This window comes from Oryzias latipes, chromosome 5, assembly GCF_002234675.1.
Source record: "Oryzias latipes chromosome 5, ASM223467v1".
NCBI classification, from domain to species: domain Eukaryota; kingdom Metazoa; phylum Chordata; class Actinopteri; order Beloniformes; family Adrianichthyidae; genus Oryzias; species Oryzias latipes.
Window position 1 is genome coordinate 2,692,521 of NC_019863.2, and position 14,788 is coordinate 2,707,308.

Below are 14,788 nucleotides of genomic sequence, written 5' to 3' on the forward strand. Positions count from 1 at the left end.
TATAAGAACAAAACATTTCACTGAAGAATAAATCACACCGTTGCACGTCTGGCAGCAGTGTTGACAGGAAAGCAGGAGAGCAGTGAGTGGTTTAGATCTCCAAAGGGAGCTTTAAGTAAAACGGGGGGGCAGGCCCCCCTGGATAAAGAAGAGGGCTGGGACAATGGTTAACCACAAAGTGAAGCCTGCCGTTTAGGGCTGAGAGCAGGCGGCACGACATCACAAAGGCTCCCACAGCAGTCAGAGCCAGCCCAAGGCCATGATGAAGGCCCGGCTGACCAAATTACAGCCTCAGCTGCACGAAAACACAGCATTTGTGGTCTGACCATTCATTGTGTAGTTCAGCTGCCTATAGAAATGTCATCTTCATGTTTTTGGGGGGAGTAAGACTTATGTGACTCTTAGATGTGGAACATGCTGCAATTTTCTTTAGGAGCTTCATTTCTTTTCTTCACTGAGAGACAAAACATCAGGAATATCATTTTGATAGGTTGATGTCCTGTTGCATCTGGATCTTCTGCACACCTTTTGTGTGTTTTTGTTAAGCTTCACTTGAAGCTACCTGCTGCCTACCTAGTTTCCGGCCTTTTTGTCCCCTGTTCACTGGCTAAAAGTACCTAACCCTGTTGAACCCTGAGGCCCAACGTACACTAAGAAAAGACCAAAAGCCAGCTGGTATGTCACCGCACAGGGACGAGCGATTCCCCCAGAAAATCGCTGAATGCACACAGACACTGTGGTTAATCAAACCTTTGAAATAACGTCTTCTTTTGGCTTCTGTATTTGCTGATGAGGGAAAACGGGCTTCAGAATGGATGCAGTTTTGTTCATGAGGTTTTCTTCCACTTGTGAAGTGACAGCACTCTTTTTGTACCCATGCCTTACACAATGTTCTGTTCTGTGCCGCAGAACAGACCTTTCTCTCTTTGCAAGTTGAGCCGCTGCTGATGACAGCACCACAAAGAGGAATCAAGTTTCCCTCGCAGCTCTCAAGGGCGTTCAGATCTGTAGTCTGCCTGGAAGAGCGAGGTTCCTCTTTAGGAGAAGTGTTTCTCTATCATTTCGTCCATGTGTGGGAGTGCATTACTTCCTCATTAAGTTGGTTTTGTCATGCTTTAAATCCAAACTGTAGACATTCATGAGAGGTCACACCCTCAGGCTGGCTCAGCTTGGAGCCTCAGTAAAATGGACAAATCTGTACAGACCATGACCCTGTTAAGTGAAAATGTTCATGCACATTCTATCTACAGGCAAGCTGTTATAAAATTAGACAATCAGAGTATAGTTTGTGTGGACACTCGATGGGCAGCGTGGGGGCACTTGCACACCCTGTGTGTGACATTTGTGCGCAGTCAGTAAGGAGCCGGTACTCACACCTTACCAAAGACTAGAGTGCGGTGTTAGGGCATCATACGACGGCATCACCCATATGTCATAAGTGCATGTAACGTCCAGTATCTTTATAAATGTTTCACTGTATACTGATGTCCTTCGAGGTGGCCGCACAGAAACCAGCAGGGTCAACCCCCTGTACGGGTGCATGTGACTAAGGCCTTGGTTACAGCTAAATGTTTGAGGTTACTGTAGACTCATGCACTTTTTCCTTTGTGTTTGATGAACAGAGATCCGTAACCAGCTGGTGGAGCAGTTCAAATGCTTGGAACAGCAGTCCGAGTCCCGGATCCAGCTGCTGCAAGATCTGCAGGAATTCTTCCGCCGCAAAGCTGAGGTCGAGCTGGAATACTCCCGCAGCCTGGAAAAACTGGCTGAGAGGTTCTCCTCAAAGATCCGCAGCTCCAGAGAACACCAGCAGTTTAAGTGAGTGTCTCCCAGCAGACAGACAGTTACTGCTGATATGATTTCATCTACGTCTTCTATGCGCTGTAGCATTTCTGCTTTTCTACCTTTCTCTTTACTCTAAAAACCTTTTAGCGTTTACATTCAAGTTTTCAAAGCTGGCTTTTTTCTGAACAACATGTAGGCTTTGAAGAAAGGCGTTGCTCTTGAATGTTTATAACTTGATGTCCGTCTTTTTTTCTTTTATTAAAGCGTAGAATGTTGCTGCATGTTAGTTTTTAAATACAACATGAATATCAGATACATTTGGAGAAATCTTTTCATTTGAGGATTTTCAAAGCAATTCTTTATTCAAATATTGTTGTTTTCATTCAATGAACCCAGATCTACGGTGGCCCAGAAGGGTCACAACACAACACAATAACTTGCCACACAACACATTAACTCACAACAAAACACATTAACTCACAACACAACACAATAACTCACAACACAACACAATAACTCACAACACAACACAATAACTCACAACACAACACATTAACTCACAACACAACACATTAACTCACAACAGGTGTTGTGTTGTGAGTTAATGTGTTGTGTGGTAAGTGAATGTGTTGTGTTGTGACCCTTCTGGGCCACCGTACAGATCACACACGCGCAAACCATAGGAGTCAGTGGTCAAACCTCCTGTTGGAGGCTTTAGGGAGCTGCAGCCCCTTGCAGTAGTGCCACTGGTGGTTAGAGATGTGGACCTTTGCTGTGGTTCAGTCTGTCAAAATGATGTGAAATGCGGGTGGGGCAGATGACCAGCACCACTCCTATTAACTTCCCTATGGTGAACTTGGCCAAAGTGGGACTAGTTGAGCTGATCATTGGCCAAAGAAAAGTCTGTGGAACATTTAGCAGGTGTGAATGAGTAACAGGGTGTTCTTGCCAACATGCTCCACTCTCAAATCAGCTCGTTTTAAGCTACGGCCATAATGGACTGGTTTTACAGTGCAGAAGTTAAGTTATAAAAAGGATGTCAGTACATAAAAGTTATATACATGCATGCCTATATAGGTGTGCGTGCAAAGCATGCCCATATGTGTACAGGTATGCGCATGTGAACATATGTACTTCGTGTATTCCTTTATTTTCTAAACCTGTTTGGTCCCTTTCGGGGTCACGGGGGTGGGTACACCGGTGGGAAGAAGCCAGAGTCCCTGGATGAAATCCACGTGGCGAGAACACGCAAACTTTACACAGAAAGGTCGCCCATTGGTGAAGCTGTTTCAGGTCCATCATTCGGGCCTTGAGCCAAGGCCTTCTTGCTGTCTTGCTGCTCCTGATGCAAGAGCGCTAAGCCCTGCGCCACTGTGCAACACCTTTCATGTAAGCGACCATGAAGAGGACAAGGAGAATCCATGTATTAAATTGCATCGTAAAAAAAAGCCTTTCTATTTTTAAGTTGAAGTAAAAACCAGAAAATGAATCAGCTGGAAAGTAAAAGTGATCAATTATTTGTTTTTGTGTCCTAACTGATAAATCAGATCATGACTCCTCTTAAAATCAAGAACTCGAGGCGAGGAAGGGGCAGAAGGCTCGGCGCTACACTAACTGATCTGATGAAGGAATGAAGGAAAAACGAAAAAGTCCGTTTTTGTATTTAGGAGAGCAATTGTTTACTTTTGCCATGTCTTCCCAAGTACCAGAAAAAAAAAACTTTTGTCCAGTCAATTTTATTTTTAATCTACCAATAATTACAACTCCCAGAGCTCCACCCCTTCACATTGGTATCACTAAAACCCCAAATGTTATCTGGAGTTACCAAAAGGAGTTAATTCATCAACATGCAGTGGTTGGGAGATACTCCGTTTTTGAAATGTCTTCTATGCAGGACACAGTTGCATTGCTGATGGTCAGGAGGATATTGCCAGATCTGTCCAGCTGGATTGGAATGCCTGGATGATGGTTTGCACAACTGTGGTGCAACTTACAAGAGATAACATGTGAACAACACACTCATGTCTTTATTTTTTTTTGCGTAGTCTTTTGAAAACCATCAGACATAGTCTGCATCATAACCCTAAAGCAGTAACGTCTTTTCAGTCATAATTTCTGAAAACAAAATGCCACATAAAGACAAACACATCCCCAGAGATCAGTCTTCTCACCCTCACCTTAGATTGCTTGAGCATCACAGAATACCTGTCAAGTGCAGACTTTGTCACTTTAGTCTAACCACACAGGAAACGAGGGTGGGGGGCTGCAGACCACTACATGATGAAAATGTGAGTCAAAATCAACTGTTGTTGCCTGACACTCAGAGCGCACTTTATAAAAGAATGCACTCTGTATCTCAAGTATACTTGAGGTTACTTTTAAACATATTTATGTTAGAAAAGGTAATTTAAAAGAAATGATAGTATCACCATTTTGTGAGGTAAGTTTGAAACCTGTAAATAGCCTACCACAAATCCCAATAACCAGCAGAAACACACCTTTTATTGTGTAATTAGAGCTACTTAGGTTAAGTCAATGGAAACCCACCAAAACAGCGAATGGGTCTGGGCAGGAAAAACGCTGAGGTGGTCCAATAAAAACACCCAAGTTTGCATAAACCCTGACCAGGCTGTAAATCTAAAACCTCAGAGCTAAAAAGCAAGTCATGTCTTTAAATCTGACAAAGATCTACATCAAGCTCATTAAAGGTATTTTTCAGACCTGCTTCCACTAACATCCAAGAGATTGCATTACATTTTTCATCATTCACACTCAGTGATATTTGTGCTAATCTTCCTTATTTGAATGCTTGTTTTGTTGAGGGATAATAAAGCACAACTGACCCACGGAGTCATGGTGTCAGGATGGACTCCTGGATGTTTTGGATCCCAGCCTCCAGTGTTGCCGAATGAAACCTCCCGCTGCTGATTCATTAGCAAGCTGGATGCCTCTGTGATTTACAGCTACTGCAGTTACCGCCACGCAGCCGCAACTCAACCAAGGATCATTTCGCTTCCCCCTTTTGCCTCATTAGCAGCAGTGAAAAGAAATACTGGAGGCCAGCTTAGCTGGACTGTACTGCAGCGGTCGTCACTGCTTTCTGCCTCACAGTTCTTCAGTGAGTGAAGCAACAATTTTACATAAAATATAGACAATATTATACAGTCATTAGGACAGGAGCTGTGAAAATATCAGATAGGAAGATGTATTTATGTGAGCTTGGGTTTTTTAACAGACTCATCCAGATGTGTGACTTAAGGTGAGCAGGGTCTGCAGAGCTATTTATGTCGATGCCGTGTACTTAAATCCCAGTCTGTTGGTCTTCGCTGCTGCCACGTTGTTGAACTCTTGGTGGTCTTTAGGACAAAAGGTGGAAAGCTGATCATTCAGATGGCTGCTCTTTTCAGCATGTTGTGGCTCATCCATGAAAGACAGTAAGGAGATTGACGTTTTCTGTCTTTCCTCCTCTTCATTCATACTGAATTGTATCTCTGCAGCTGCACATGATCATACGCTGACAGACCTCACAGAAAGGAAAAAAAAGAAAAAGTCAAAAATTGATGTGGAAATCAGAGATTTGAAGATTTGCTAGTAAAAGAGGAGCAAAGGGAATCTGAATAGCTAAGCTGGTGGATAGCACCCGCTTGTCCCTTGTCTTTTGAAATTATTTGTGTCTTCCTCTTTTTTCCTTGGCTGGTTCATTGAAGGCAGGAGGCAGGCAGTGCAGAGGGGATTAGAAACCTTTCAGAGCCATGGCCTGGTTTGATAAATACAGACTTCCTCCTGGAAATCCTGGCACTGATACATCAGAGGCTCTGGATGATTTAATGGAGGCATTCAGCTAAAGCACCAACTCTGTCTGACACGGTGCTGACTTGTGCAGGCTATGTGCATTCTGAAGATGGCTTCAGTCATGGGAATAGTGCAGTATTTTCTGCTTGTTTCTTGTCAAATACACATCTGCTGTATTACTGTCTCATGTTTGTCATCAAAAGATTCACCGGTCTAGATTATGTGCATGTCTTTACCTTGCAAAGATTGTAAATTAAATGGTCTAGTGTCAGATTCAGTACGCTTCTGGGATCATTTAATTTAAAAATATAAAAAAATATGACATGTCTGTGCTTTTCACAAGAACACAGAGTTGGCGATTAATGGTGTGTTAAACATTTCCATAAATAATGTGTGTATGCACCTTTAAGTTTAAACTAATCTGCATGTTCTGTGCTTGTTTAAAGAGGTGGGAACAAAGTAAATGAGGGAGAGCCACATTTTCTAAGTTCTAAGAGTTCTAAGAGATTGTCCTTTGATTTACAGAAGGTAAAGTGTTAGCGCCGTCAAACAGGCCCATTGTTCACAGTTTGCTCAGAGATGCTGCTGATAAAGAACTCCAGTCTAATTAGGGCCTTTCTGCTCCTGATTCTCATGAAACGAGGACATAAGCAAGGGGACGAGACAACTTCTATCCTTTTTCTTTTTCTCTTTCTTGTCTCGAAGGTTTACATACTGAAGGTCTATAATCTGGCCCATTTTCAGATCTTACTTAGTTCTAGTTAGACTTAGTGTCCTCTGCCTTTGCCCATCTTAGGCTCCAGCAACCCTGCTTGTGACCAATAACTAGACGTAGCTGGTATAAAGATGTACAGATGGATACTACAGACTTATATTCTCTTTCTCTCATATATATATATGATATATATATGGCACTGATTTGACATTATCCTAAAATCTACCTTGTAGTTTCTTAACAGAATTCTGTCAAAACAATGACATAACAACACAACCTTGAGACACAGCAACTCACTGAAATGTGATTGGATGAATGCAGGTTCATCAAAACTTTTAATGTGACACATTACTTCTCACACTGTTTTCTCGACAGTCTATATGTCATAAACTCTTATCAGTGTACCTCCATGCCTGACGTCTCCTCATCACTGCAGTTGCTAGCATCCTCTGAGTTGAAACACACAACACGTCTCCTTGCCAGTAACCGCCTTGCAGATCGCCTCCGCTGTACCAAAGTAACTAGTAAAAAGTGTTGTACCCCACGTTCAAAACTAGTAATTGAAATATTAACTGTCCAGATATGAATTGTAAAGTGCAGCACGTCTGTCTTTCTTCTGTTGATTTGAGCCGCCCTAGTAGTTCCTGGCCAATGGCTGTAGAGATCTCTAGTCACGTGGTTTTGTTTATAAGCTTTGGTCCATAACAGAACGATCCGCTTGATGACAGTCTGAATACAGACCAAACGCGAGGTTCGGGACTTGATACCCACAAAGGAGTTGTCCAGTTCTTGGTCTGTGGGAGAAAATCGGAGTACCTGGGGAAAAATCTCCCATGCATGAGGAGAAAACACAAACTCCACACAGAAAGGTCCCAGCTGGGATTTGAACCAAAGCCTTCTCACTGTGAGGTGGGAGCGATAAACACTACACCACCGTGCGGCGCCGCTGACATTTTTCCTTTTTTAAATATTTTGTTTCAGCCAAAGTCTACATAATGACACTAAACTCAGATGAACACAAAAAGACATACGTAACACTTTTGCTATCCTATGGTGTTCAGATGACTCGATCCTTACATTGACGTGTTATCCCTAGCATGACCCCACTACCAATGTTGAAGTTCCTAGAATAGCACAAAGGTTACCTGACTGAATGATGATGTTTGTTACAAAACAGTCCTGTTGTCTGTACTGTTCTGATGCCAAGAAGTCGATTGTGGAGTTTGTAATCTACCAGCCTGATTCAGTGATGTTTAGGGGCATATGTAGGTTAAATAGAAGGTGAAACACATTCTCCAGTTGCTTCATTAAATGTGATTGGCATTGTGGAAGTTGTCTGAAGGGTTTGCCTTTGATGCTGGGGCTGGTTATCCCCTCTTCCCTTCTGCAGTGGAAGTCAATCCCCCACTCTGCTCTCTCTTCCTACCCTACTTTGCCCCCCCCCCCCCCCCCCCCCGGCCTCTTTGTCTCTTCATGGGTTGTCGTAATTCATTAATGCACAGAGAGGATGCAGACAGGCTATGGGTTTCAAGAGATCCTAAATGTCTGATTGTGTGTGCTGGAGAAGTGATGTATGAACCTCGGTCTTTCTATTTTAAAGCATCCATGGCAGCGGTTGTGTAAACTGATTATGCAGCAATCAGAGCTCATGGCTCACTGGATCATTATAGCTACCAGCATTATAGATGTGCTCCTCGCCAGCCAGTGCTTTGCTTGGAGAGCGCTGAAGGGCAGCAAAGAATGATGTATGGAGGCAACTAGACATTTACTGGGCTATAATAGAAATGGAGATAAGGAATAAAGTTGTGTTGAGTCATGGTCCAGCATTTTGCCTTTACTTGCTGTTCCTGTGTTTATACGTTTTTTTTCTGTAGCCTAAAGTGGAAATATCACAATTTAAAAAAAAATGTGTTGAAAAAGCTTTTTTGATGGCTGGAAATACCAAAACATACAGAATTTTATAATAGCATAAACTATCTGATTGGTTTTGTAGCTGAGTGGGCATTTTGCCACCATGTTCACACTGGAAAAGCAGGGAGAGGCTTCCCGTTGTTTTTCTTTTTCTACACACATCCGCCACCTACAGTTGGAGAAGGCTTGGTGCAAAATGTTGAAGCGCTGCAAATCTGGTGAATCTTGCTTCAGGCTTTTTCTTTCACAGTTCTACTCCAAAAAATGAACGACTGACTGTCATATAACATAATAATTGCACAAACTGCAATTATTTATTTCTCCTCCATGATCAATCGTCCATGGGGTTGACACTTCCGTGAATTAAAGGGGACGCCATTCATGCCTAATAAATCTGAGTCCCTGATTGGTCAAAGTTTGACCTGGCCATCCCTTTTGTATGTAGAGCCTGAAAACGGTCTTAAAAATGTGCGTAGCTACCCGTGAACACTGGAATTTTGAACGCAGAAACCAGAAATGTGCTCTTAAACACGGTTACACACCTTTAAACATGTTTGCACAGACTTTTCATTGGTAGTGGATGTCTGGACGTGCGTTGCCAAGGGCAGTGTGAGCGATGCTTCACACACTTTGACTAAAACCAGCGGGTCTCTTCTTTTTAGGAAATTACAAATACATTTCCCACAAAAGTAATAAGACAATGTGGAAAATTCATAATTGCGAAAACATTTGAAAACATGTGAACAACAAGAGAGATGTTAAAAACTAGGGGGGTATGAATAAGTTCTCAAAGCTCTGTAGATGTCATAGCCAAGCCAAATCAAAGCAATATCTTGAAAAATGGGCCTCGATTCTACTGGTTGTTTATCCGCAACAAGGGTTGTGTTGGTGAGATAAATCCTCTAATTTACATGTGTTACATCATAGCCTGTTCCTTTGTATTGTCCTTGGTATTCAGCTACCTGATCAAATGTTAAGGGTTCTGCAACAGCCCAGACGCAGATAAATGTACTATTGTACTATTACCAAGTTAGCTTTAATCTAAGTAAAATTTCTGTTCATCCACTGGATTATTATTATCATTACCACTTGCAGCTAGGTAACTAGGAAGACTACTTTACAACTATCTGACAGTTACTTTTACGAGGCTTATTCCCCACTCATAAGGTTGTCGTGTACTGTGTGAATCAGCCTTTAGATGTGGAGATTTGCTACTTATGGTTTTTTGTTGAAAACGGAAAATGAACAAAAACTGGAGGTAGTCACAGTTCACCAACTAACCAGAAGGAGTTTGTTAGGAGGAAATCCGGACTGAAGATACCTAGTCAAAGGCAAACAAAAACTGGATCTGTAACTTTTTCATGAAGTGATCCCACCGACAGGGGGAAGAAAGCAGAACTAAAGCCATGGGCTTCCAAAAATCAGCAAAAGTCCCGGAGAGCAACATCAGCACTGAGGAGAGGAAAGCAAAAAAAAAAAATCCTTTTAAGAAACATCCATTATATGAAAGCATTTCTGTAGCATAATTAAAAATAAAAGTAAATAATAAAAATAAAATAAAAATAAAAATAAAAACCAGAAAATAATTTTTCATTTTCAAAATGAAGCTCCATTTTCTGTCTCAAAATTAAAATGAAAAAGCAATCCACCAAAACTCTTTTTCTTTTTCTTCTTCAACACCACTCATTCTGTCACTTAATTAAAATGATAAGTTAAATGGTCTTTGACATTTAACTGTCAAAAAGTTCTCCAGTAAATGTGTAGCCAATTTCCATTCTAAACATCTAATCTGACAATTAAATGGATTAACAGAAATGCTTTTTCATTTTTTACAATGTAACTGCATCAATTGACTCAAAAATATAATTAAATGCTTTTTCATTTCTACTTAAAAACCGCTTATTCTGTGTCATAATTAAAGCGAAAATGCAAAGAGGGGATTGTGTTTTCATTTTCACATTGATGAAGACTGCAGGTCAGAGGTCAAACATGACATATTAAACTTCATGTTTATCTTTCATTTGTCTGAATAACCCTGTTTTAATACATGGATGACCAAAAGAACTATATTGCAGCTACATTTACTGAGTTTATTTTTTCAAAAAGTCTTAAATCCAGATGATGGTGATGCTGCTTAAGATGAAGCCCTAACCCTTGTGCTGTGTTGTGGGGTCCAGATGACCCCACTCCCTCCTAGGCACGTTAACGTTGGGAGTGGGGTCATCTGGACCCCACAACACAGCACAAGGGCTAAAGGCCACGTCATACAAGTGTTTGGCACTTGTTTTCATAAAAAAGGGTTTAGATTGTGTTGAAGCACTCTTGACAGACTACATTTTGTTACAAGTGAAATTCTAACAGTCCCGTGTTCCCTCTTCTTTTCGCAGGAAAGACCAGCATCTGCTGTCCTCAGTTAACTGCTGGTACCTGCTGCTGAATCAGACGAGGCGTGAGAGCAGAGACCATGCCACCCTCAGCGACATCTACACCAACAACGTCATTGTGCGTTTGGCTCAGATCGGCGAGGACGTCATTCGCCTGTTTAAGAAGGTCTGTGAGATTTGAAGTCACTTCTGACATTACCTTTGACCCTTTTTGGTCTCTGTAAATCTCTTTGGAATTAGTTGGTGTCATTTTAAAGTAGCAGCTCAACATTTGCTCTAGTAACAGTGTGTTTCAGTGGTCAGCAAGCATAGGGTGGAGCTTTCCTTTTGACTTTTACTCTTTGAAAACGGCAAAGCTTAACCCTCTTTTCTAGATCCTGTGCATGAGAACACATAAGCAGCTCAACTCTAGGTCTTATTCTTGCTCAGAGGCCAGAAAAATGGTGATTGATACTGGAGCTGTCCAGCCGAACAGTTTATATCCAGATCCCAGCTCGGACAAGAAAAACAAAGACTGTTTATCTGCAAGTAGCGGCGTAGGGAGCTTGAGTCCCGCTGATTGTAGCATCTGCAAGCTGCAAGCTTTTTCTGTTCACCCTGATTTACCACGATTTGAATGAAAAAATAGTCAGAAACATAACTTTCAGCATTATTTTTTTGAATGTCTCCTCCACTATGAGAAAAATGGCACAAAAACAGAAACACCAAAAGCACAATTTTCATCAAAGTGGGTCTTTAAATGTTTTCTTTGTCCTTTTCCTTTACCATGAATTTGCCAGCTAGGAAAAAGTACAATACTCAGGGTCAGTATTCTGATATTGTTACCTGTAAGGCTTAAGTTGAGGAAAAAGGGAAAAGTTTGAACTCTTTCCAGAGAAAATACTTCATTTTAATGTTGAGTTTACAAAACCAGGAACTAAGTTTTGTATTTTTCATCTGATGCAGATGTTTTTAAATTCTTTAACATTGTATTAGGTTGAAATCTAGCACATTTTTATTCTTTCACGATTGACAGAGCAACATTTTATGCACAATATGCACAGATGTTAACCATCCACATCAAATTCAGGAGCTTACCTTTATTTTTTTTTCTTTCCTTTGCAAGGAAGTCTTTGTCTAGACTCTCATGAGTAAATAAAAAACAATTTCCATCCATCCTTAAGGCGCATGTAAAATAAAAGTTAGTGATTGCAGGCATTGTTCCATTAAGTTTAAAAACTGTTTGCAGAGTTTGTGCTGTGTTTGTGAACTTGACAAATCTGCCTGTCATGTTCTAGACACTATCTTTATCCCAACCTGCTATGTGTTTAATTTACACCTGATTGGTCACATGGACTCCACATGAATGCTGTCCGAATGTTACACGGTCTGTGAAATATTAAAAGCAGATTTTAAGAGATGGAGCTCAGAACTGCCCCCATCGCACCCTGCCCTACATCCACCACCAGCAACATTTGGCTCACTGTCAGCACATAGCAGGGATTGCTGGGGTCTTATCCAAACACAGAACCCTGTTTCCACCTTGCAGGCTTTCCTGTTGGTGAGCGGCGCTCCTCTTACCACATCCACTCAGGTTCTCTGTGAACGTGTGCTCGCTTGCGTCTGTGTGGATGCCAGAGCCGAGAAAGCAGACGTCCTCTTTCATCTCGGAGCCAGGTGCCTGCAGGCTGTTGTGTGTTCATTTTTGAAATAATAAAGGACAGCCCTGCTCGCTCTCAATGCTGCACATATTGCAATTCAATAAATAGTTCATTTAAACATGGGGCTGTGGAGAAAATTAGAAATGATCTGACACAAAGAATGCAATTTGACCGACTGCAGAAAAATATAGTGGGCAAAAGGACATGTATAACATGAATTATGTATTTCCTCAGCTGTTTCATTCACTGTTCTGGGTAGGTGGAGGCTGAGCACATCCCAGCAGACATCCCCAGTCAGGAGGCAGGCTATAGCACGAGCAGGGGAAGGCCTCATAGAAACAAACGAGCTGCTTTGGTTGCGTAGGGGACGCTGGAGAACCTGCAGAGAAAGCCTGCCTCTTAACATATTCATTTCTGTAAGGATGGTCTCCATGGTTCCACAGGACTATTACAGGGAAGATGAATAATATCAGAAAAACAATTGGTGACAGTAATGTTGAATACTAAAAGTACATGTCTTAAAAACTGTTTTAGTGCTGTGATAAAGCCCCTCAGTGCTGAATAAACAGCAGTGAATTTGTATTAAGACATTTTTCTCTATTCTTGGCTAAGATACTCTTGGCTTTGTCACTTTAATTTAAGATTTATATTTTTACATGCAGCTCTGATCATTAAAAATATTTTTTTAATGATGTATTGTTTTAATTTGTTTATAGTTTAAAGCCAAATGAGGTGTCGGTGTGAACAAAGTGCTGTTAGTGAAAACATAAAAATTAAAGACTCACTCTGATGATGAAAATGGTGTTTTCTCATTATGAGTACATATACAAAAGATATTACGATTAAATTTGTTTTTCCGAATATGGCTTTATTTAAACCGTTGTGAATCAGGAGCAGACAAAGAAAGTGCCATTGGAAAAAGCTTGTAGTTTTACCATAGAAGCTAGAACAGGCAGGCCTCTGCTTCATTTCAAATTCAGATGCATCCATTGCAGACAAATGGATCCATGAACGTCTTCGTTTTCCTCGTCTGAGCTGGAATCTGGATCTAAACTGAACGTCTGGATAGCTCGGAAATTGCTCACTATTTTTGTTTCGCTGCTAATGTTAGGCTGGGGTGAGAGGGGCTGTAAGCTAGCAGGTGAGTACGTAAACAGATAGCTCAGTTGACGGGAAAGGGCGGCGGGGTTGCTTTGCACCAACAGTTCCACCCACAACTGAAAGGCAAATTTCTAATGAACTCCTTCTGCTCTCATTGGTTATCCTAGAAACCAAAACACATATTTTTTATTCTGGCTAAATCTTTTGAAATAGATCTTAAGATGATCGGAGAGGGTCATTTTTTCTCTCCCGTTCAATCAGACACACAAGCATAGTCCACATTGCTCACATCCCCATGTTTCAAGGACTTGTAGTGTCTCCATTTACAACTACTGTGTAGCTTTTGGATAGACCCACAAACAGAAAACATCACGTAAATGATCAAATAATTTTTTTTAATTATAAGATCTGATACAACTCTTACATTGTGTTGCATCACCATCATTGGCTTGCTGGAAGCACCCTCCCAGCTCACGATTAGCCTCTGCAGTGCAGGCTGCAGTCTGTCACCATGGAGCTTTGAAGCATACAGATGCTGCTCACCAGCTGCTCATGCCCTCTGAGGATGCATCCCAGTTATCACATTTAGACCAATACGTGTTCCAGAAGGATTCACTGCAGGTACTTACACTGCGACCAATCCCCACTCTTTTCAAAAAATGGTTTTCCTTTTTATAAAGAATAATAATAATGATGAAAACAACATCATCATCAACAACAACAATAATAATTTGAAGCAGAACTGTATGCAGGTTTATGAGTAGGTCACAATTAGGTGGGTTACAAATGTTTTTAGACAATCAGAGAGATCAGGAGATTCGAGATGAAAGGTTTAGCTGTTGATAGGGCTTGTTTGGAGTTTATATGGTGAAGGTAAAAAAAGGAAGGAATACCCCTCTTTAATGTGTGAAGAGGTACTAGGGGTATTCCAGGAAGCATGTTTAAACTACCCTGAACTCTGGCTGAAATCCGCCTGAACTTGCTTACTCTGGGTATGTCGGTTCCAAAAGGCCAGATATGAGTTGGCGTAATTACGCTCGACTTGGTAACCCTGGGTTAATGCACGTGCACGGCAATTACATAAAGACATTTTCAATATATCGCCGATTTCCATGGAAACACGTGGAGAAAAAAAGAGAGCTCTATACTCCACTGAGACGAATCCGAGATTTAAATGACGGCGTATGAAGATTATATACCCATCAAAAAAGTAAAACGGCGGCATCAACAAAAGAAAGAGTTTCTGCTTGGAGAAAAACAACGGACAAAGTAAACGCACGAGTTTTTGATCTTATATCCATTATATAGGTCTATATATTCCATCATATATTGACCCGATCTGAGCCAAACGCACAATGACGTTGTAACCAATGAATTTCCCTGTTGTGAGATATATTCTATTCTATTGCATTCTATTCTATTGTATTCTGTTCTGTTCTGTTCTATTCTATTGTATTGTA

General features: G+C 41.1%; 1 protein-coding gene across 2 annotated transcripts in view; it reads left to right on the forward strand.

Moving 5' to 3' along the window:
• The window catches only part of srgap3 (SLIT-ROBO Rho GTPase activating protein 3), a 71,725-nt gene that overhangs the window by 20,514 nt on the left and 36,423 nt on the right, over nucleotides 1-14,788 (forward strand). For both annotated transcript variants that reach the window (XM_004068545.4, XM_011474645.3), the window contains exons 2-3: nucleotides 1,623-1,818; nucleotides 10,591-10,753. In XM_004068545.4, coding sequence (XP_004068593.1) covers nucleotides 1,623-1,818; nucleotides 10,591-10,753 — 359 coding nt within the window. The remainder of the gene's footprint in view (nucleotides 1-1,622; nucleotides 1,819-10,590; nucleotides 10,754-14,788) is intronic.